This window comes from Mustela nigripes, chromosome 2 (assembly GCF_022355385.1).
Source record: "Mustela nigripes isolate SB6536 chromosome 2, MUSNIG.SB6536, whole genome shotgun sequence".
NCBI classification, from domain to species: domain Eukaryota; kingdom Metazoa; phylum Chordata; class Mammalia; order Carnivora; family Mustelidae; genus Mustela; species Mustela nigripes.
Genome location: NC_081558.1, coordinates 56,485,938 through 56,508,882, shown reverse-complemented (window position 1 = coordinate 56,508,882; position 22,945 = coordinate 56,485,938). Strand labels below are relative to the sequence as shown.

The 22,945-nt window shown below is 55.6% G+C and overlaps 1 protein-coding gene across 4 annotated transcripts in view; it reads right to left on the bottom strand.

Moving 5' to 3' along the window:
* IQSEC1 (IQ motif and Sec7 domain ArfGEF 1) overlaps window positions 1-22,838 on the bottom strand; it is a 372,084-nt gene extending 349,246 nt beyond the window's left edge. For all 4 annotated transcript variants that reach the window (XM_059390420.1, XM_059390414.1, XM_059390415.1 and 1 more), the window contains exon 1: window positions 22,564-22,838. In XM_059390420.1, the coding sequence (XP_059246403.1) occupies window positions 22,564-22,823 (260 nt within the window). In that variant the 5' untranslated portion in view covers window positions 22,824-22,838. The remainder of the gene's footprint in view (window positions 1-22,563) is intronic.
* Window positions 22,839-22,945: the final 107 nt, after the last annotated feature.

Sequence of the window (22,945 nt, the reverse complement as noted above, 5' to 3'; positions counted from 1 at the left end):
CTTTCTCTCTCTTTCTTTTTCAAATAAAAATAAATAAAAATCTTAAAACAAACAAGCAAACAAAAAACCCACAAAAAACAGGAACATCTGCCAAAGGGGGCCAAAAGCTCAAGTTCTAAGGATTGCCCCAGTCATGGAGTCCTAAGCAGATGGAGAACCAAAGTCCCTCAGTGATGTCTGCATCTAATGTTGCCCCACCTGACTTGAAGCTGCCTCCTACCTGATGTCCGATTCCCGTCCCTATACTGCGCTAGACATAGAGACTATGCTCAGAGGCTAGCTCTGACCTTGACCCTGACCCCAAGGTCCTCTATGTGGGTGACACGGGCATAGAAATAGACAATCATCCTGCCCAGTGACCCGGGGGCAAGGCCCAAAGGAGAAGCCTCCTAGAGGAGGACGCTCAAAGCTGAGGGGATACGGGGTCTCTGGGCTCAGCCAGCACATGGCAGCACGAAGCCACATGCTGGGTGCAGAGAGCGTCCAGACCATCTGGCTCCGGTTCCCAGGGGCAGGCTGCTGAGAGTGGTGTGGCACCCCTAGACCCCGACACCGCTCACTCCTCACTTCCCTTGCTTTCTGCTCAAGGTCACCCACTAGAGGCCCTCCCCAACCAGGCTGCCTAAAACTGAACCCCATCACCCTCCACCCCCTTGCCCTGCTGAGTTTTTCTGTCTAGCCCCCACCCAATGCTGGACATTCCAACCCACACTGACTTGCTTCTCTCCTTGTGCCTGTCTCCCCACTCCAACACAAGTTCTCTAGTAGATGGGATCCAGGCAACAGTGCAGAGCCTGGAACCCAGTCAGAACTCTGCCCCCCTATTCCCCCCACTTCCCCGAACATGGGCTGAGTTATGAGTAGTGAGGAACAGAGCAGAAAAGCCATCAGCAGCCCACAGGGGCGTGACTGCAAAGCCTCCGGCAAGGGAAGGCGGTGGCTGTGGTTGTGGGAACCGGGCTGTCCAGGCACAGGGAAGGCTACCCTGCAGCCAGAGCTCCCCACTGTGAGAGGGAGAGGGCCCTGTTCAGTGCTCAAGAGAAGCTGGAAATCTCAGGCTTCATGTGAGATCTGCTGATCCATAAACATTGGCAACTAATCCCCGTTTTAAAAATATGTATCTGTCATCTGGGTGTAGTCCGAGGAGCCCGATCTGTCCACTCAGAGGGAGAGAACATGGGAGGGGCTTTCAGAGCAGAAGGGATGCCCTCTGTTTTGCACACAGAAAGAGTTGCCTGACCACACAGAGTGGACACTGTGGTGGCCACCAAGGTCCCCCTTTGGCTGGGGGCCCGAATCCCATACTTGAGCTCCTTTCTGCAAGCCGCCTTGGACTGAGGTTACGACTCCCTTATCTGGGATAGCCACAGCCAATATCTGGTCCATGCAGAGTGACAAAGGACCATCTCTTTGCCTCAATGAGGGACATCTCTGCAGGGTCATGCCAGCTCCGGGGAGCTCACTGTTATCCCTTGAGGGAGGCCTCTGTTGGATTATGTCACACCCAACCTCACCCCAGCCTTCCCTGCCCTCTGTAACCTCCTGCACTTGGTGACTGGTGTTTCTGTCCCCTGGGCTCCTGGGGCAGAGCCGGGTCAGGGGGCAGAGCCCAGGACATGCAGCCCCAGGAAGGCTGACAGTGCCAAAGCCTTACCCTGAAGGTCCAAGGTAAATCTTCCCAGGGCAACGTACCCATGAATTCATGGCAGGCAGTTCTGTTTCCCTGGTAATTTACAGGGCTCGGTGCTCCAAGACTTTAGATGTGACCCTGGTCATTTCGGTGGGTCCAGCCAGGAGTCAATGTCAAAAAGCCCCATGTTGGGGCATTATGGGTTTGTAAAGTATCTTCTCTGTTTTCTCTTAGGCAAATTTCATAGACCAGTGCATTCTATACCTGGGGGAGTCAGCAGCTCCTACGACTACAAGAAGCCTTTTTTGCGCGCACAGCTGTGAACTCAGTGACGGGGTAAGGATCTTTACCTGTGACCATAAAACCAGGTCCGGAATGGGCCAGCCCCTCCATGTGTGGCTATCAGGGGCAATGAGCCCCCACACCTGTCCACATCCCCTTAGGTAGCCTGAGTCCATCACAGACATGGGCCGTGACACTAAGTCGTAGCAGTGATAAGAACCACAAGTGTGTGCTGACCACTCCCTACACACCAAGGTCTCTGTGCTCACACTCTGCATGCTTTTACCCTCGACCTTCTTCTGAAGCACAGTCCTCCCCCATTTCACAGATGTGGAAACTGAGGCACAGAGGAGTTAAGTGCACCAAGGTCACACAGTTGGCCTTGGACCCCAGGCAGTCTGGCTACAAGGAATAGCCTGTACTATTAAGCCATTAAGTCACTGTCCTGGAAACAAATGCCAGCCTGGCCGCCTACCTGATGGTGGACCCACCTGGGTGGTCCTTACATGGTCAGGTGGCAGTGGGCCTCCCTGACTGCCAGCAGCGTACTAGGTCCTCCTTCCAACCCTGTGGGGTAAGGCCACTTACCTTCACTGAGCACCTGGCAGAAGGAGAAGCAGGGGCACCTCAAAGATGGCTTTGAACCTGGGAGGGTCGAGAAACACTGCCTGGCATGGGCGTGGAGACACAGCCCTGCTGTAGGAGCACAGCCTGGAGCGCCTCTCTGGAGAACAGCCTCTCCCTGTTGGGGTACTGTACCCCCTACGACCAGTAAGCGCACCCAGCATGGTGACCTCTGAAACGTTCACAGGGGCCCCCAAGGGGACGCGCAGAAGGATGCAGCTCCGTGACGGTAACCTGCTGTGGAGGCAGCCCAGCGCCTGTCCCCAGGGGAGTGGCTAGTGCCTTGCCCCCAGAGGATTCTGGTCAGGGAGAAGTGACGTATGGGGTGCCCATCAGCCTTGACATGCATGTTAAATACACAGAACTGAGTGACACAAGAAAGACAAGATGCCTCCATGTGGGTTTCTGGCAGCAGGGGCCGTGTCAGCAGGGACTTGCTCTCAGGGGGAGCCCTTCAGGGGGCAGAGGCTCCAGGAGGGGCTGTCCCCGCCTGACCCCGTGGGTCTGGAGTGTACACTCACCAGAAACGTCCTGTCTCGAGGCGAGCCATTGGCTGTGTGGCCCCACAGGGGTGACAGGTGCCTGTGTGGGTGAGGCCCCCCACATTGGCTGAGGGCATTTCTCCAGGGAAGGCCCGCCCCAGCCCCTGAGAATGAGGGGGGTGGGGGGGACACAGATCACTATGCGTGCTGAAGACAGACACAGAGGAACGGGGACCTAGAAGAGCCCAAGAGGACGGCCACCATGCCAAGGGGAGGGAACGGTTGGACGTGGAATGGGGTGGGGGGATGAATGGCTGGAGCCGGACGGAGGCCTTGGCTGGACGGCGACGGAAAACACACCACACCTGCCGCATGTGATTAAGTCACCCTCCTGGCGGGAGGTCAGGCACAGAGCAGGGCGGGCTGTGGCCACCGTCTGCGCAGTGCATGTGGAAGGGACGCCTGCCCGCTGCAGACGGGATCACGAGATGCTCCCGGCCCCTGAGTCTGGAGCAGCCAGAGCCCATCAGAAGCCAAGTTAGTAACTACAGTGGTAGAGGGACGTTCGTCACTGTCAGCCCTGAGTGCAGGGCCAGGTGGCGACGGGAGTGAGGCCACCAGGCCTGGGCTGCCCTTGGCAGCTGCTCCAGGTGCAGAGAGAGGAGCTCTGTCTGTGGGGAGACGAGGCCAGGGCCGGGAGCAGGTGCAGGGCCCCTCGGCTGGGCTCCTGCAGGCTTCAGTGAGGCCTCTAGCAAGGGCCAGCACTGTGCAAAAGCAGCGAGAAAGGGAGAAAATGCCAGCCATGTGCCATCAGTCCCTCGGTGAGTCTTTCCTGAGGGTCTACTGTGTGCAGCAGCTGGGGCTTGAATGAGCTTGAATGAGCAAACACCCCAAATCTCACCCCTGTGAAGCCAGCCTCCTTTGGGAGAGGCAGGAAAGCAGCAAATACACCAAAGTGTGGGGTCAGTGGGTCGGCGCCAAGAGGGAAAACAGGCAAGGAAGGATCGGCGGGGGAGAGCCAGAGTCTCAGACAGGGTGCTGAGGAAAGGGGGACCCCCAAAAGGAATGGAAGGAACTGGGGAAGAGCCAGGACACAGAGGATCATGTGGCTGCACTGCAACCCCTCCCATCTCCACCTTCTCCAATTCTTCTGCCTCAGTTTCCTCATCTGTAAAAAACACAGACAGTACCACTTTGCTCAGTAGTTCTGTGACAGCTGAGTTCCTCTCTCTGGAAGTCTCTGGCACATCACTTTATCACCCAGAAACTCCACTCCGGGGCAAACACCCCCAAAAATTGCCAGTGTGGTCTCGAAGGGATGTCTGCACACCGTGTTCAGAGCAGCACTCATTGGAATAAGCAGAAGGTGGAAACAACTCACACACCCATCAGTGCATAAGCCAAGTGTGGTCTATTCCTACAATGAAATACTACTCAGCCTTCAAGAGGAAGGGAACTACAACACAGGCTCCGACAAGGATGAACCCTGAGGACATTATGCTTAGTGACAGAAGCTGGTCACAGAATGATAAATACTGTAGGATCCCACTAATACGAGGTCCCTAGAGCAGCCTAGTTCCCAGAGACAAAAAGCAGAATGAACGGTGACTGTCAGGGGAAGGGGAGTGGGGAGCTAGTGGGGAATGGAGACATAGTTCCGGTTTTGCAAGAAGAGTTTCTAGAGACGGCTGGTGGGTCTGGCTGTGCAGCACTGGGCAGGGACTTAGCCACTGAACCGGACACTGGAAATGGCTGCAGTGGTAAATTTCATGTTATGTGTATTTGCCAGAACTTTCATTTTTATCTTTTTTAAAGACTTTAGTTATTAGAGAGAGAGAGAGCATGTGTGTATGAAAAAGCAGCAGGGAGGGGCAGGAAGAGGGAGAGGGAGAAGCAGGCTCCCTGCTGAACAAGGAGCCTGATGCAGGACTCAATCCCATGATCCAGGGAATGGACGGAGCCACCCAGGTGCCCCTTACCACAGCACTTTTTTTTTTTTTTTTTAAGATTTTATTTATTTATTTATTTATTTATTTATTTATTTATTTGACAGAGAGAAAGAGCACAAGCAGGGGGAGCGGCAGACGGAGAAGGAAAAGCAGGCTCCCTGTTAAGCAAGGAGCCCAATGCGGGGCTCAATCCCACGACCCTGGGATCATGACCTGAGGAGCCAAAGCCAAACACCCAACCCACTGAGCCACCCAGGCGTCCCCCGGCTCTGCTATGACTTTTAAAAATAAAATAAACAACACTCCTCTGGATGAAAAAAAGGATCTGGTACCTAGTAAGTGCTCAAGGGAGGCCTGGTTCCTGCCAGTGCTACCTCTGACCTCCTCAGGACACAGAGACAAGAGCACAGGGCTTGGCACACACAACTGGTGATTCTGGCCACGTTCTCAGCCGCCCCCGTGAGTCTGGGTTTAACGAGGAGGTCCTTCTAGCCCAGCCCTTCTCTGAAGTCAGCCCTTGTCCCTGAGCCTGCCAACCCAGGGGACCGGCGTGCAAAAGCAAGCGACTGAGCTTTGCGCAGGATCATAGAGATCAAAAGATTTGCTGGAGTGGATATAAATAGCCCCAAAGCTCTGGCTTCGCTAAGCCTGGCACCGGCCCGGCAGGCCAGGGAAACCCCGGTAAGCCTGGCTTTAAACACCTTCCCAGAGCAGCCCCCTACAGACCCCAGCAGAGGACTCAGAAGGCCCCCAGGTTCAGGCTTTGTGCCCCAACTCCCACCTCACTGCCTGTCATGATTCCTCTTTTTTGAACTCAAATTGGTTTTTAGATCAAAGCAGGCCCCTCCCTTGCCTGTGAAAGCATCTGGTTTGCTGGGTAAGGATGGAGGGGTGGGGGGCGGGTGGAAGGGAAGCATTTTGAGGCACACCTGGGACACAGGGGAAGGGTCAGGGCTGGAGGCAGGCAGTAAAAGTGCATCCCCTTGTCTGCCTTACCCCGTCTGGGACTCGGGCTTGCTTTCACCCCCACTCTTCTAATGCGGACACTGTTTCTGATGGGTGCACCTCCGCCCTCCCTCCCCCTCCTGCACACCAGCAGGCATCCCCCTGAGGGCTGCCTCCAGCACGCCGGACTCCATGCTGGCACTTAGGGGGCTCAGCAAATGCTGCTTAAGTGAATGAATAGATGAATAAATCAATGACTAATTCAACACCTGTGGGAAGAAAGGAAGGAAGAGAGAGGGAGAGGAGAGTCCCAGACATGTGGTTGCCTACACGTCTCTGTCTCTGCCTCTGCCTCTCCTTGGGTCTCCCTCTGTCCCTGTCTCTGTTTCTGCACCCCCAACACAACCCATCAAAGTCTGTTTGTCTTCCGAGGGCAGCTGAGAGCGGAAGGACCAGGGAACTCTGAGCGGCCGCTGGGGTGCCCCTCCTTCTCCCTGGTCTATCCACCTGGGTACCTTCCCATTTTATTTTCTTTTTTAAATATATTTTTTAAAGATTGGATTTATTTATTTTGAGAGAGAGAGAGAGAGAGAGAGAGAGAGAGAGTGTGTGTGTGTGTGTGTGTGTGTGTGAGAGAGCAAGCAGGGGGAGGGGCAGAGGGAGAAAATCTCAAGCAGACACCCCACTGAGTGCAGAGCTGATGTGGGGCTCAAACTCATGACCCTGAGACCATGACCTGGACTGAAAGCAGCACAAGAGCTGGATGCTTAACTGACTGAGATACCCAGGCACCCCCTTCCCACTTTCCCAAAGATCAGCTTCTTCCCCTTCTTCTTGGCTGGAGCCAGCAGCCACCCAGCCAACCCACTGACTCTTCCCCTGAGAGAACCCTGCTGGCCCCATCACTTCCCTTGGGTGCCATCATCCACTAGTGTCAGAGTCTGGGGGGCCTGAGTCAGCCAATTCTCTGCCTCTGTGACTCATACTGTATGAAGTAACTGGCCCTCACCCACCAAATAAGATTAAATTTAGCAACAATCTTAACACTAGGGTCCCCAGGGGACCCACCTCCACTCCCAGTGATTCAAACTCTGAGGCTTCAGGCTCCCAGACATGTAGTCAAACATCTTCAAATCATAGCTGTAAAACCACCTTCACTGTAACCTTAGGACCAATTAAGAGAGGCCAAAACCAAATGTACTAACATGGGCTTAAAGACATGGTTTTATTCTCTCATGTAAGAGCCTGGAGATGGCGTGTGCTGTAGTTTCCCCAGGCTACAGGAGTTCAGGCTCCCCCCAGCTCACTGCAACCCTGTGAGACAGCTCTTGTCCTCACAGTCCACAAATGGCTGCCTATGCACCAGCCATCACATTCCCATTCCAGTGAACAGGAAGGAGCAAGAGACAAAAGACCCACCCTTTCTTTAAAAGACACATCCTGGAAGCTGCACACCACAGTTATGGCCAGAACAGAGACACATGTCCATCTTTAAATACCAGGGAGGCTAAGAAATGCAATCTGTACTCCCCACAATTTCTGAAATAATAATGACTGTGGGGTGCTACAGAGTGAGCCTCCCTACAGCCAGTGCTGGACTTACTGGCCTTGTGCCACGGGGAAAGCTTTGTTCCCTATTCTTATGCCCCCTTTCCAGATGAGGAGAGTTGCCCTGGCTGCTTAGGACAGAGCTGGTCAAAAGCCAGACTTGTGTACATTCACCACCTTGGCAATTTTTATCTATCAAGCTGCACTTGGCAAATGGGGCCTGAGAAATGACAGAAGTGACCTCCCTATGCAACTGAGACTACGTCTAGACCACAGCCCGAGACTGTGTCTCAACTGTGGCAGATACCTGAGGACCCAGCATGGGTCTCACTATGCAACACTGGCCTTTTCCAGACAAAAAGCCAAGCTCTACATGGGTTGTGGCCAGGCTGGGCTGAGCCCACTGGCCCCAGAGGACTAGACCCCAGCTGGGGACTTTTCCATTAAACCTGGGGGCACAGGCTGACCACCAGCTCCTGCATGGGGGAGGAAGTTGTTTGTATCAGTCAAATTAAAGCAAAGGAGAACCATTCGGGGAGAAAGATCATGAGCTTCAGCCGAAGCTATCACCTAGAGAAGAAAACGAAAGCCACCCCCTCCTAGAGGGACACAGGTAAAACCCAGGACGTGAAGTCCCTGAAGAGTAGTGTGGAAGGGGGTACTGAGAACGTCTGGGGCTCCCTGTCCCTCATAACACCCTCTCTCACCTCCCCAGCCCAGCAGTCTCTCCAGTCTCTTACATCCCCCTGCACAGGGGAGAGGCCAGGGGACACCTGCCTCCCTACCAGGTTGAGAGGCCACCTCCTTGTGCCCCTGGACCCATCCCCTTCCCTGGCACACGTCTGTACACAAAAGGCTCCATAACCACTTACTGGATTGGACCTGAAGTTCCAGTTCAATAGAGAGATTAAAGACACTACCTTTTACAATAAAAGCAGCCCTTGCCGAGAAGAGGAACTGACCTTCTGGCAAAATAAAAGCCGCTGTTCCCATCCCTCCGGTCTCCTCCAGCTGAGGGGGACGGGACTTTTGGCATCTGGTGAAGGGAGAGCTGGGAAGATGATGATGAATCAGCTCCCCCCACTCCACCCCCATGCTGCGCTGTGCTCCCGGGGGCCAGTGTCTGCATGCTCTTAAACAAGAGGGCCGTGCTGTTCCTACTGGGCCGGTGGCCTCCAGATCCATCCACATCCTCTCCTCCTGGGCTGCAGCTTTCAGGTTTCTGGGTAGACAAGAGACCAGGCTTGCTGAGTCCTAGCCACGAGGGAGGAGACTTTGCATGTCATGTCCAGCCCGAGGATAGCAGGCCTGCCTGCTCTGGAGGCCACAGAAACAGAGGGGAGGCTAGCTCCCATCACTGCTACTGCCCGACCACAGGCAGGGCCCAAGAATTTGGCCAGCGGTGGGCCTCAGGACCACCAGACACAGAGTAGAATGGAAAGAGGAATACTTTTGGGAGTCACAGCTCATGTTGGGCCCCTCCCACCACTCCCCCAAGTGCAACCCCAAGCAAGATGCTTTACTTCTCTGAGCTCAGGTTCCTCATCTCTAAAGTGGAGCTATGCACATAAAAAAGGGGACCAGTTGGGGGCACCTGGGTGGCGTAGTCTGTTTAGCATCTGACTCGATTTCAGCTCAAGTCATGGTCTCAGGGTCTTGAGATCGAGCCCTGCATCAGGCTCTGCCTCAATGGGGGAGTCTTCTTGGGATTCTCTCTCCTTCTCCTTCTGCCCTTCCCCCTTCTCTCTCTCTCTCGCTCTCCCAAAAAGGGGGGCGGGGCGCAGGAGAAGAGATCAGCTAGCATACAGCAGGTGCTCAATATAGGCTTATTCCAACCAATCTCATAGTGAAGACCTCCAGTGCTAGAAAAGTAGCTGCATTGAAGAGAACAGCCACGAAACATTTTAATGAGTTTGAACACACAGCCACACAGTAAATGGAGGCACCACTACAGTGATAATACGCATATCATCAAGGAGACCACCAAAATGACACTGAGGGATAAAATTAAATAATCAAGGGAAATAGAAGGCCTACCATTTTCTTCCTGTGCCTCCAAGGATGGTGGTCTTTGCCTCCATGGTGTGCACACTCCATTTGAGAGACCCTGGGCTCGTCCATGTAACAGTCATGGATTTAAAGGGTCTGATTTTAAATATAAGCAGTTTTCTGGGAGGGTACCCAAAAGCATGGGGACCTGGCTGCTGCTTGCCCCAGAGGGAGGAGAGACAGGCACTGTGGCATGGCATGGTCGTGGGAAGTCAGACGGGAGGCCCCTGGAGGACCCAGTCCTGCAAGGAGAAACCTAAAGAGAGGCCTGATTCCAAAGTGTATAAAATCATGAAAAGTTTTGAGAGGAAAAGGTCATGAGGCCGGCATGGAGGTATGGGAAGGGCATGCCAGGCAGAGCGAACAGCATGGGCAAAGGCACCGAGGTGGGACAAAAGCAGAGGTCCGTGGTGGGTGGCAGTGCCGAGGACACGCAGCCACCTGGTCGCCCAACCCAGGACGGATTTCCAAGCAGGAGAAATAGCTGTGTGAGGTGAGAGGGACAGGCCCAGGAAGGAATGGAAAGAAGAGGGAGAGGGTGTCCACCTCCTGCGTGCTCCCCGAGTAGCAGCTTAGGGCTCAGCACACTCTGGAGGGTCCTTTCCAGGGACCTGGGTCAGGCCTGTGTGTGACAGTCCTGGCCGGGGTGTCCCCTGAGGGTCCCAGCAAGACGGGAGTGCACATCTGTGGGAAGCCCCACCTGCCCGCATGGACGACAGGCTCCCCTTTGCAGGAATGCCGCGCTCCTGAGGCCCATGATGCTGGGGGAACACTGCAGGGATGAGAACACCACACTCTTAATGATTGCAGTTATCCAAAACCCATTAGCAGTGATGATTTCCTCCAGACCCCCCTCTCCTCCCTGGATGTTTTGGCTGCTTTGCCATATGGCAGGAGTTAAAAATACAGCTCAGAGTGACAGGGCTGCTAGCAAGAGTGGGCAAGCATTCGCCGAGGAACTGGGTGGGGGGCTGTGGCCAGATTGGGTCCCCTGCTCCTGTCCCTGGCCAGGTAGCAGCGCTGGGGACGGACATCCTAGGCTCCTCGTAGCCAGTCTCCAAATGCACTATAGAATGAGAAGGCCCTCAGGACACATGGCCACAGCTAAGTTACCCAACAGAGACAGGTCACCACGATGGGGAGGGACAGGCTGCACACTCCATGCTGAGAGCGAGGCACAATGTGGGCCCGGCCTGCGGGCAAGCTGCGAGACACACTTGTGCCAGCATCAGGGTGGAGAAGCAATAGCAGGGCCTGAGCTAACCCGAGGGGACAGATGAAGGACAGCAGCAGACCCCTGTTCCTTCTCCCACTGAGACCAGCAGGAAGTGGCCAAATGGCTTCCAGGACTCCCAGAGGCAAGTCACACAAAGCCTCACAGCTCCCCCCGGACTTTTCGGAACACTGGCACTGGGATCCCTGCACCTCCAAGGAAGAAGACTGACTCCCAGAGCCCATCATGCTGGGGAAGCCACCTATGCACTCAGCAGCTCCAGCTGTGCCCGGCCTTCCAGACTTGTCTGCAAGTTCCCAGATGGATTTGGGAATCATGCTGGATACTCCGGACCAGCTCAACTGGGACGTGAATACCACTGAGTAACTTCCACTGGCAGAGAGAGAAGCAGACGCAAGCAGTGAAGCCCAGCCCAAGTCTTGACCTGCAGAGTCTCAGGACCGTGAGTTGTTAACATGGCCACAGGGGACCAGAGTTTGTAGACTGACTGGCAGACCGACTGAGTCCGTCCATCTGTTCATCCATCTGTCCATCCTTCTTTCCTTCCACACATTCATTAAAATCCACCCTGAGCCAGGGCCTCTTCTAGGCATCCCAGAGACAAAGAATTCATTCTCCCTGTCCCCATGGGTGCTTCTAGGCTGGATCCTCCGTGCCCACCCAGTTAGCCCGGGTCTCTCCCTGTCTCCCTGTTTGGCAGTTTTCTCCCAGGGGCCCGTCCCTTCCAGGCTCCACAACCGACCAGCGTACTCTTGTCTGGTTCCTGCCCCTGCCTTCATTCTCTCTGGGTGAGGAGAGGACATGCGGGATGTTCCATTTCTCAAATGGGCCTTCGTATGCTCGAAAAAAACCACCTGTGTACTAAAACAACAAGGGTATTTAAATGTTGCATTGGACAAGATCTCTCTAACACAAAAGAAGGTAGTCAGAGGGGGACAGAGGAAGAAAAAAAGACAGAAAACATATTGAAGGTAAATAACGAAGTGGCCGATGGAAATCCTACCTTAGTAACAATTATATGGCGGGTAAGTAGATTAAACACTCCAATCCAAAGGGGGAGACTGGCAGAATGGACTAAAACCACAAAATCCAACCATGTGCTGAGAGACCTGCTTTAGATTCAAAGACATGAGAGGATGAACATGAACGGATGTAAAAGGGGACACCACGCGACTGGGAAGCCAAAGAGAGCGGGGGGGGGGGGCACAGACCCCAAACACGGACTTGAAGATGAAGACTGCTTCTGTGGACCAAGAAGGATGTTTTCTAAGGACAAAAGGGTTGGGCCCTCAGGAAGACACAATACTTCTTAATACACATGCACCAAGCAATAGAACCCCAAAACCCATGAAGCAAAAACGGAGAGCAATAAAGGGAGAAATGGGTGGTTCCACAGGAACAGCTGGAGGCATCGGTGCCCCACTTTCCATAACAGGGAGAACAAGCAGACAGCGGGTCACCAAGGAGACAGAGGACTTGGACACTGGAAACCAACCAGACCCGACAGCCAGGCCCAGACCATCTCCCAGGAGCCGGTGCATATTCCTCTCCAGGGTTCGTGGAACGTTCTCCGGGACAGATCCTATCTTACTTAGACTTTAAAATGAGTCTGAGTTTGGGGCACCTGGATGGCTCAGTCTGTTGAGTGTATGACTCTTGATGTGGGCTCAGGCCATGATCTCAGGGTCGTGATTTGGAACCCCGGGTAAGGCTCCACGCTTAGCCTGGGGTCCGCCGGAGAGACTCTCTCGCTCCTCCCCTGTGCACCCTTTCCCCTGCTCACTCTCTCTCTCTCAAAAACCAAAAACAAAACCAAAAACTAGTCTCAATTCATGTAAAAAGACTATAATCATAATAATCATATGAAGTATCTTCTCAAAACACAGTGGGCTGAAATTTAGAGCCCCCTAAATAGGGCTAGATGGCAGCTCTCAGGGGAATGTGCTGGAGTCATCCTTGTTCAAACCACCACTCTCCCTACCTCCCTCGCCTTGCTGTGCCTCTGTTTCCCCAGCTGTGCAATGGGCACAAGAGTAGTATTTCACAGAGCCGCAGCAAGGGTTGATAAGAAACCACTCGGCTATCATAACTATTACTTGTCATCGATGGAGGGTGGCAACAATAATCTCTTACATTTCATCTCTGGGTGAGGAGGCATCCCCTCATACAACGGGTTAAGATTTTCAAAACACCTTGACGCCCACTGTTTAACTCGGTCCTCACTGCGGCCCTGCAGGATCACCTGGTACATGAGAAAAAGCTGGTAGTGGTGAGGCCCCAGCATGGTAGCATCTTCTGAGTCCTTCGCCCAGGGCCTGGCTCACAACAGGTGCCAGGAAGGGAGCAGGTTGGCCTACGGGTGGGCATCGAGTCGGGGTGGTCAGTTCCCCGCACACCCCTTGCTGGTGGAGCATTTTACACACCTCCAGGTCTAGAGGGGTTCTGCTGGGTGAAAGCAGAGCCTGGAAGAGATGTCTAGGCAGAGATGAGAGCTTATAATGGGCTGGGGCAGGGAAGAGGGGGAGCAGGCAGAACATTCTAGACGGCTCTGCCTTTTTGTAGGGAGTCCTCCATCCTACTGAAACAATGTACGTCTCCCCCTTTAACTGCAGGTTGAAGGGATGATGATGGCACATCTTACAAATGCACTGGATTCACGATCAGCTACATTAAACATGCAGAAGTCAGACAGACAATACAGAGATAAACGCCAAGTCCCAGTCACTGAGTTCTGAATCCCGTGACTTTTCTCTGACGTCAAATTTCTTCTCCAGCTAGTAAAGAGGGGACAACAGCAGCAAAAACTGTCAGGGAGGAGGGGTGCTCAGCTCACCTGTGTTACAGATTTAACCCTCACAGTTCCTTTCTGAAGGAGGCAATGCTTTATAATCCATTTTACAGGTGAAAACATGGAGGCACAGAGAGGCTAAGTGACTGGCCAGAGGCAACACAGCCAGACTGCGGTGGAGGGAGTGTTCTGGCCCCATGGTGCGTTGCCTGACTGTGTCTGAGTATGACCATGACTCCTGACCAGGAGCATCTGAGTGTGACTGTGACTCCTGACCAAGAGCCCTCTAGAACCCCCAGCCGCCCTGGGGGAGCTGAGCATCCTTGCTCAGGCTGCTTCTCCAGAGGGGTGAGTGAGAGAGGGGAGCTAGAGGCAGGGTCCAGGGACATCAGCCGGTCCCCCACTCTCTTGTTAGTCCGAGAACACCGCAGGCAACAAAGACCCACATGCACTCCACCATCTGGAGCCTTTCCTTCTGGGTAAGCAATGCTCTCTCCTTCCCGTCTGGATAGGGAGTTGTTGGGCAAGGGGATAGGATGGGACCATGTCCCTTTTATCCATAACTCATGAGCTTCTGCTCAGCTCCACCAGCACCCCGGGCCAAGCTCCTGGCACCCCACATCCCAAGTTCTGTAGCATCTCCTGCGACCTTCTTCTCACTGGCTCCCGCCTCCCCCCAGGAACAGGGGTCCTGGCCACACCTGAGTGCCGTCCTGGCCCTCTTCTGTGCAGCAACCCCAGGAACACTGTCTCCCAAGGTCCCTCTGGACCTCTCCAGCTCTGCTTGCCCTACACACCCCCCCACCCCCTATGTATCCCCCACCCCACTCCTCTCCCTTGCTGTGCTGTCTGTCCCCTTGCTCACTCTCTTCCAGACACACCTGTCACCTCACTGTGCCTCGACCACGCCAGGTGTGCTCCCCTCTCAGGACAACCCCAAAAGGGAGATCCAGCTGTCCTCCTGGAGCCACTGTCCGCTGTTAGAGAAAACGAAGCTGAGGCTCATGGAGGTGCCTTTTATATGCTAAGGGTGAGGAAGAAGAGCTTGGTCTCCAGGCCCTAGCCCCATCAGAATCTTACATCTGAGCTGACCACATGGCCAAAAGCCCATTCACATTCAATTTCAGGCTATCCAGAAACTCCTAAAACCTATCTTCAAATAGTCTACATTCTGGACTAGAGGACATCCCAGCCAGGGTCTCCAGCAGCTGTCACAGTACGTAAGATACAGCCTGGAGAGCACTTTGAGCACTAAGAGACCTTCATTATCAAGGCCTGCCACATCAGACACATTGCAGGCAGGTTCCAAATGACCCACCGTGAGAGGCTCCTTCAGACCTGCCAATCCAGGACACCCTCCTCGGATGCCCTAGTCCCTGTGGTTCAGATGAGGAGGGCCAGGCCCAGGTGCCCTGATTCTCTGTGAGGCCTGACACTCTTCAGGCAGGGGTGCACACAGGGTGCACACAGAGCAAATGACCCATTCAAATCAAGAAGAGATTTGGGGGGTGGGGAGGGTCAGAGCCAGAAGAGGGGCACATGTGCCAACTCTCTCATAGGACCAAGTGTCCCAGTGTGTCCTGATGAATGGACACCTGGAAAAAGGCCCGAGGTGGCTTCATGGCCAGCTTCCTAGCAGACTGGCAAATGCCCACAGATTTGGATGGGGGTGGGGGGCATTCCAAGTGGGATGCCTGGCATGGGCTGGGTGGCACCTGCCAGCTTTGGGAGTCCCAGAATCCCTTCCCCTGCTCGTGCACATCCACTGGTCTCTACCACTCCATCATCATCCTGCCAAAAAAGAGACCTGGGCCCCTGGCAGTGAAGTCATTCCTCCAAGGTGACCACAAGAGCAAGGTGCCCATTCTGACACCCAAAGGGAAGAGCCATAGCTGTCCTGGGTGGGCGATGGTGCAGGAGTTCATTCTGGGCTGTCTGGGGCCCACACAGATCCGGAAATGGCCCCATGTTTCGTAAAGCGTTGACACAAAGCAGCATGCAGCTTTGAAGTTATACAGCACGGTGGGGAACTGCGTGGCCTCTCATGGAGGGCAGCCCTGGGTGCCAAGTGACCTCTGACACTGGGTAATTGCAGGCAACCCAATTCACCTCTCGGAGCCTCAGTTTTCCTGTCTGCGAAATGGGCTAATAACAGCTCACAGCTGTCATTGGGAAAGCCTGTCAATGGAGACCACTGGGAGGAGGAATCTGCACTCAGCCCCCGGAATGGGCTCAGTTGTCAGTGCGTTTTGTCTATAATCAGTGTTCTAAGGTGAGGTGCAAAAAAAAAAAACAAAACACCCAGAATTTCTGTTCTGCCCTTCTGTGAATCTTGTCTCTTCCAAGAAGGAAAGCCAAGCATTTCACAATCAGGGCTCGGACAGAGCACAGCTTGGGAGCAATGAGCCAGTCTTGTTCACCAGCCCCCAACCCCCAACCCCACCGCTGACCTAGCTGAAATCTGGGTACTAAGCAAGTGCCCTGGGCTGGTCCCTATCTTCTGGAACTCGCCTGTCCCAAGTGTCCCCACTCACAGGCCTGGTGTGACCACTGACAACACCTCCCACTCCCACCCCCAAACCTGCCAGGCGCCTCTCACCTCTTCTTTCTTCTGTGCTATTTCCTAGGTTGATACCAGCCTCCTCCTCCTAGCTCAAATGTCACCTCCTCCAGGAAGCCCCTGTTGACACCCAAGGGTGGCCATCTGCTTCCTGCTCTGAGGCTGCACACCACTTGACCCCACTTCCTATCCTGGCCCAGTATCTCTGCAATCTTCTTTATAGGCCTCTATCCATCCCCACGGGTGTCCAAGCAGATCAAGGGCAAAAAAAAGGCTGAGCTGCCCCAGGATTCAACAGTTAGTGAATAAAAGGACATGCAGATAGCATAGCCTCCATGCTGTGCTCAGCCTATTTCCTGGTATACAACAAGCGCTCCATAAATGGAACATGGCTCCAAATACCCTCATGGATGACAGGCAGGCAATACAGCAATTAGGGCAAAATTTACATTGTAGATCTGGAGAGGGTATTGTGCTTTGTATACATTTTTCTGTATATTTGGAAATTTTCATAACAAAAATTAGGGAAAACAAGGCTCAAAAGCATTTTCAATACCCTAGCTGTTCCTGCCCCTGGAGCTACCATTCACTGTGTTCCCTAATGCCAGGCCTATTATACAACGCCTGACTCCGATCTTCCTGAACAGAAGCAGCCCTCCCCACTTTACATGGCAGGGAGGTGGGGTGGGGTGAGACTGGCCTCAGGAAGCCAAGGGCTTTGCTTTGCCTCACTTGGAAAACCTGAACCACTGGGAGGTGGCCAAGGCAGGACAGCAGGGATTGCACCCACCTGCCACCAGGGCAGGGCTGAACTCCAGGTGTTGGTCACCGAGTGCCTGGAGGGCCCGCAGAGCAAGGCCAGGGCAGCTGGGATGGGGGAAGCATTTGAAACCCTCAAGACTGCAGTTCTCCACCTGTTACAACGGAAGCACTTAGTAATTCTAAGAACTGGTCGTGTGTACCCTGCTGGAAACGAGAGCCCTACGGAGGGGCTAGGGTTCAGACTCCCAAGGCCACTCGGAGATGTCACCAGCCAGCACAGCTTGGCTCCCAGCTGGGGTGGTTGCAGCCTGGCTTGGCCTGGGTCTGCCCTGGGCACAGAGTGGCAGACTTGAGGCCCAGGGCGGACTTCCAGGTTACAAGTGGGTCCCAGAACTGCCGCCTGGCCATATGTGTGGCTTCTGCCCCATTTTAGTTAGATCACTGCACCTGCCCCAGTCCAGCTCTTGCTGCCCACCCGGCCTGTATGTGTGTTTCCTGCGGCTCCATGGCAATTACTCAGATGGTGCTTACCCTTACAAGCTCTGAGCGGTACCCTTCCCAAGTTAGGCAAAGCCATGCTCTTTCGTGCAGAAACAGACAAGAACAGAAACCACCATCAGCATCAGCTGTCAGGACACTGTCAGAGATGAAAGAGCTGACAGGTAGCCACCCAGCCGACAAAAAAGGCTGATGCCCCCAAACTCCCAGGGTGGCACGCCCCCATCTTCACTCTGGCCTGGCCCCAAGATCTCTGCAGCCTCCAGGAGGTCAGAAGGCAGAGGGCAGAGGTGGACACGGAGGTGGGAGCAAGAGGAGGTCCTGGCTTCATCTCACACTCAGGGCTCCTCCCTGTTTCTCTCGAGCCAAGCCAGATAAAGAAGCTTTTCCTGATTTATTTTCCAGGTTGTAAAATAATCATTTGCTTAGCTTGTCAGACGGCTGGGAGAGAACTTCAGAGAAACGCACTCTCCTCATCTCTCTGCGGATTCTACCATCTGCTGAGAAAACAGGAGCGGCTCGCTCTGGGCCCTGGGAGTTGGAAACATTTTGTCCAAGCAGGACCAGCCTCCCAGAGCATGTCGCAGCCCGTCCTGGCCAAGGGACACCCTCCCCGGCATTGGATACTCCACTTTATCTTGGCTGGGAGAACAAGAACATTCTTTCACTAAACTGTGAACGCAGCATCTCCCTCTGCCACCTTTGCCACTGCCCTCTCGGATCAGGAAAAAGCCCTCAAGGCTTCTCCTGGCCTGTACGTGGTCCCAAGTCTGACTAAAAGGGGGACGAGGGGACAGGGACACAGGCTCTCGGGTGTGCAGAGCCTGGACCACGGGCTGGGTACTTTCAGTGACTCTGAGGAACAGAACGCTCTCAGAGGCGTCTTGCCAGGACCCTCCTGAGTACAGCTGACGTTGACTTCTTGCCTGCCACCCCCTCGGCACTGGTCACCCTTAAGCTCCCCTCCGAACTGCCTCCACCATCATCACGGTTAATGTCACCACGGACCTGAGGAGAGCGCTTGTTTGGTAAGTCAACAGAGACTGAATACCACTGGAAACCTCCCCCAGAGTGAGTCACCGACTCCAAGCTTCAGAAAAACGTCCTCTGCAAGTGATGTGACAGCATTTGAGGGCTGGAGGGGACGAGAAAGCTAGGGAGGCTGCTGCACAGGGCCCTCTCTCCAACCTCATGCGGGGGCGGGGGGGTCTTCCTTCTGCTGGGACACTCTGGAAGATCAGAGGCTGGAAAGGGTGGACTTTGAACCCTTGCCCCCTCTCACTGCCACCTCGGGGGATACTGACTACCAGGACTTGGTCACGGGATACCACATGACAGGACAAAAGCCAAGCACACTGGGCTTCCTCTGGCACTGGAGGCCAGGAGTCACACGGGATCCTGGGGCGGGGGTGGGAGGGGAGGGTCATCCGATCTTTCTGCTGCAGCAAGGGTGGCTGGTGGTGGATTAGAACAGGGGGCTAGAGCCAGATCACCTGAGTCCCAATCCTGGCGTTACTACTGGGTAGGTAGGAAAGCCTGAGCAAGTCACACGACCTGAACTTCAGTCTACACATCCATAAAATGGGAGCAGCAACTGGTCCTGCTGTACCTGGCCATGCAGTACGTGGCCATGCAGTAAACCGGTGAATGTGAAGCCCTAGAGCAGTGCAGGGCACATGGGGAGGCCTTCAGGGGGTGGGGCCAGAGTGCACTCACGCTGGCTAACCAGAGATTTCTGCAGGTTCAGACACCAGTGGTGCCTGCTCAAGTTCAAGCTGACTGTCTGAAGGAAAACACAGCAGTTCTAATCGATCCCACTAGCCTTCATCCACTCGACAAATATCTATTGAGCATGTATTATGTGCCCGAACCTCTAGTGGGAGAGGGTGGTTCTGGAAACATCATTAGGATGTAGCCGACTAAATACTGGGTATGAATTTTGATGTCAGAAAAAATCAATTAAATAATCCAACATAACCAAAGCCGCTGTCTTTCTTCCCTGTTATCATCCTATTGGCCCAAGAGCTGAGAAACTCAGTGTTCTCTTTCAGCAGAAGACTTCGGAGAAAGGGCTTAAAGTTCTGGGCTTGAAAGTTTCTACCGTGCCTGGGTGAGGTGGTACAAGATCGCTATTGCCCCAGGATGAACCCTGTCAATGACCTTCACCTGCATCTCTGTGTCCCAGAAAGAGGGGAGGGACACTGCACCTTCTGGATATTCGGGGACAGCCTGTCTCCATGGTAGCAGGGGGCTCCTGACTTGAGCTAGAGCAGCCGACGGCTGCTTAAGAAAAGGTTAGCCAGCCCTGCCTTAGCCTGCCACGCTCAACGCACTCTTGCCTACAAGGACCCCCATCTGCAGGCAGGAGGGCCTAGAGGCCGACCCTGGCAGTGTCCTTGGTGGGAGGCGGCACCAGCACTGGGAGAAAGTGGAGCCAGGTGCCCAAGCAGGAAATAATCCCGATGCTGTGGCCTGGCTCAAACACAGGTGGCCAACCCCAACTTCACCCTTAGGTCTGGATCCCAGGAGGTCTCACCGAGTTGTAAAGAAGTTTACTCAGCTCCTGCCTGTGCACAGTCTCTTCCATGCCCATTATCTTCCCTTACCTACCAGAGAAGGTATGGGAGGCAGCTGTGATCATCCTGTGTGCATTAAGAAAGAGCTCTGAGTCTACATGAGGGGAGCGTGACTTGTCCCACGGTCACTGGCTGGCAAGTGCAGAGCCAGCCAGGAGACCCAAGTCTGCCCATGTCCCTTTCTCCACGTAGAGCTGTTTTTCTCTTCCTCTGTTCTCTGCTCTTGCTTTTTCTCCCTCCGAGAACATCACTAACGGCTCTGCATACAGTAGGCACTTCATAAAAGTTGGCTGCTCTCGAGGAGGCTGGTTAAACCATGCTCCCCGGGCATCAATCACTTTGCGATACAGATGGCCTCCGACACCGTGAATCCAGGTGCAGGAAAGGAGCCCTCAGCTCATTCCCCCTATACCTCAAGTATTTGAGATGGCAAGTACGATACCACCACCACCCCCAGCCCAAAGAGTCTCCCATGAAAGGAGAGAGGCTCCAGTATTCTCCCTCCTGAAAGGCAGGGAAATGAAGTGGATGCTGGAAAATGGGCCCAGTGTGCTCCGTCTTGAGCAAGCCCCCTGTTCTGTGAATATTCTGGTACCACACAGTGTCATTCATCACGGGGGGTCTGGCAGCCAGCACAACCACATCTCTTAGGAGTTTATGAGCCTGCCCCAGACTGCTGGTCAGAATCTGGATTTTAGCAAGATCCCCAGGTAGGAGGTGGGCACCGTCAAGTTGGAGACACTCCCCTGACCTAGAACTTGGCTGGTGGTGGTGCTGCCACCGTTCCTCTCAAAGGGGATGGCATCACAGTCCCCGGTTGTGTCTCAGTGAAGGGAAGCCAGTGGGACAGAGCTGGAAACTTGCGAAATAAACCCCACGGCTACATGCCTGGCTCACCCCCACTCTGAGGCCACCACCCAGATGTGACACTGGGGATTCTGCGTAGCAAGAGGGACTCACAGTGAGTCCGAATCCTCCCGTCCCCACACTTGGTCACCAGAGAGGTGACTTTGAAGAGAAGAAAGGAATGCATTCCCCAGGACCGTGCTGGGAGGCATCTGCCAACAGCATGTGTCACTGTTGCCTAGGAAAGTGGAACGTGCATTCCTGCCCTTGTGTTGAATCCCCAAGCTGCTGAGGACTTCACCTGGGCAGCTCCCAGCTTTCCCTCCAGCCCCTGTGTGGGGGATAGGAGCTCAGTACCCTTCCCGTAACACCAGGTAACACACAACCACTGTGGGAGGGGTGGAGTGACACCAGAGAGCCAGGGGTGGGGCACCAAGAAGTAGCAGCCTGGTCTCTGCTTTCTCTCAGTGACACCAGCGAGGAGCTAGCCACAGGCTTCCCTCTTCCCTCTCCGGATAAACAGAAAGCGGGAGTTTGCCACTGGGCCTGCCACCACAGAGCCCTGAGGCTGACCCACGCCCTCACCTCACCCTCACAGCCCTCCTTCTTCAGAGCCCACCAGAGCCCAGAAGCACTGCCCAGAACCGGTGCAAGACACAGGGGAGCAGGCAGGAGCCTCTGTCCCATGGCCACAGCCTGGCATAGTCCCACAAGGTGGGCCAGACACCAGGTCTGAGAGGACTGTACCTGGACTCGGGATCAGGAGCTCCTCCCCCTCTCCCCCGCCCCCACCCCAGCAGAATTCTGGAGTCAGGATCAACTCCTCCCCCATTACCCCTGCCTATCCCCCCTCCAACCCCGAGGAAACCTTCAGGAAGCTGCCCACGGCCAGTCCCCCCATCCCTCCCCCACCACACGGTGTTTTTCTCCTCTAACGCGGGGTTCAAACCATGGAGTGTGGCCGGTGGTCCCGAAGACAGAAGGACAGCGAGCGTAGACAGGCTCAGCGCACCCAGGAACCCAAGCCTGGAGTCACCTGAAGCCCCCTGTGCCCCCTGCCTCGCCCCAGATGGGCTCCCGGACTTCTGCGGAGAGGAGCCCCGCACCCGACTTGGGCACTCCCGGAAAGCGAAAGGGCTGCCGCCCGAGATCTACGAGCTCGCCCGGGACGCTGGGGGCCAGGGCGGCGGGGCAATCCCGCCCCCATCCTGTCCCCCGCTTAATCCTTGGTCCGAAATAGCTAGGGTAATCCCAGGGTGCGGCGAGCGGGGTATTAACCCCGAGCCTGGAAGGGAAAGACTGAGGCGTTTAGAGGGAGGAGAGCTCGGCGCTTCCCGGGCTAGAGGGACCACAGGATCTTCCCGGAGGCACGGCGACCCGCAAGTGACCCAGGCCCGCTCCAGGGCGGGATCTGCGCCTCCCGCGCCCCCTTCCCACTGGGTTCTCCGGGTCAAGAGTTCTAGCAGCGCTACCCAGAGCCCCAGGTCTGCGCACGGACAGCACCCTGTGGCGAGGCCGATCCCGCAACCGAGCCCCGGGGTCCGTCTGCGGAGCCCAGCCGGTGGGAGCCCTGGCAGCGCCGCGGAGCCGGTTTCCTGGGGGAGTCCAATCCCACCCGCCCCAGGTCCGGCCCCAGCTCGGGGGTCCCCAGGTGCGCCTTCCGGCCGGGCCCCCTCCCCGCCTCCGCCCGCCTCCGCCCGCCTCCCCGCCCGACCCCGAGGGGAGCGAGTAGAGCCCCCCAAGAAGTTCGCGCACCCCCGACACGCCCGCGGTCCCCGGTCCCCGCTTACTTGTCGCGGCGGCTACCGAGCTCCGGGATGACGCCGAGCGGCTGCGGGCCGGGGTCGGGGCGGCGGGCGCACGCGGCCAGGTGTCGCCGGTGCCGCTCCAGCAGGCCGGCGTTCTCGCGGCTCAGCCGCGCCACTTGGCGCTCCAGCTCCTCGATGCGCCGCCGCCGGCGCGCCAGCAGCTCCTGCTGCGCCGCGACGATCCGGGTCAGCTCCTGCAGGTACTCGGCCGCCTTGCCGGGGGTCTCGGCGGCGCTGGCCATGGCCCCCGCCCGGCGGCCGGCAGCGCCTTAGGCGAGCGGGCGGCGGGGCGGCGGCGGCGGCGGCGGCGGAGGGGCGGCCATGGCTGCGCGGCGGGGACGGAGCGGCTCGGCGCGGCGCGGGG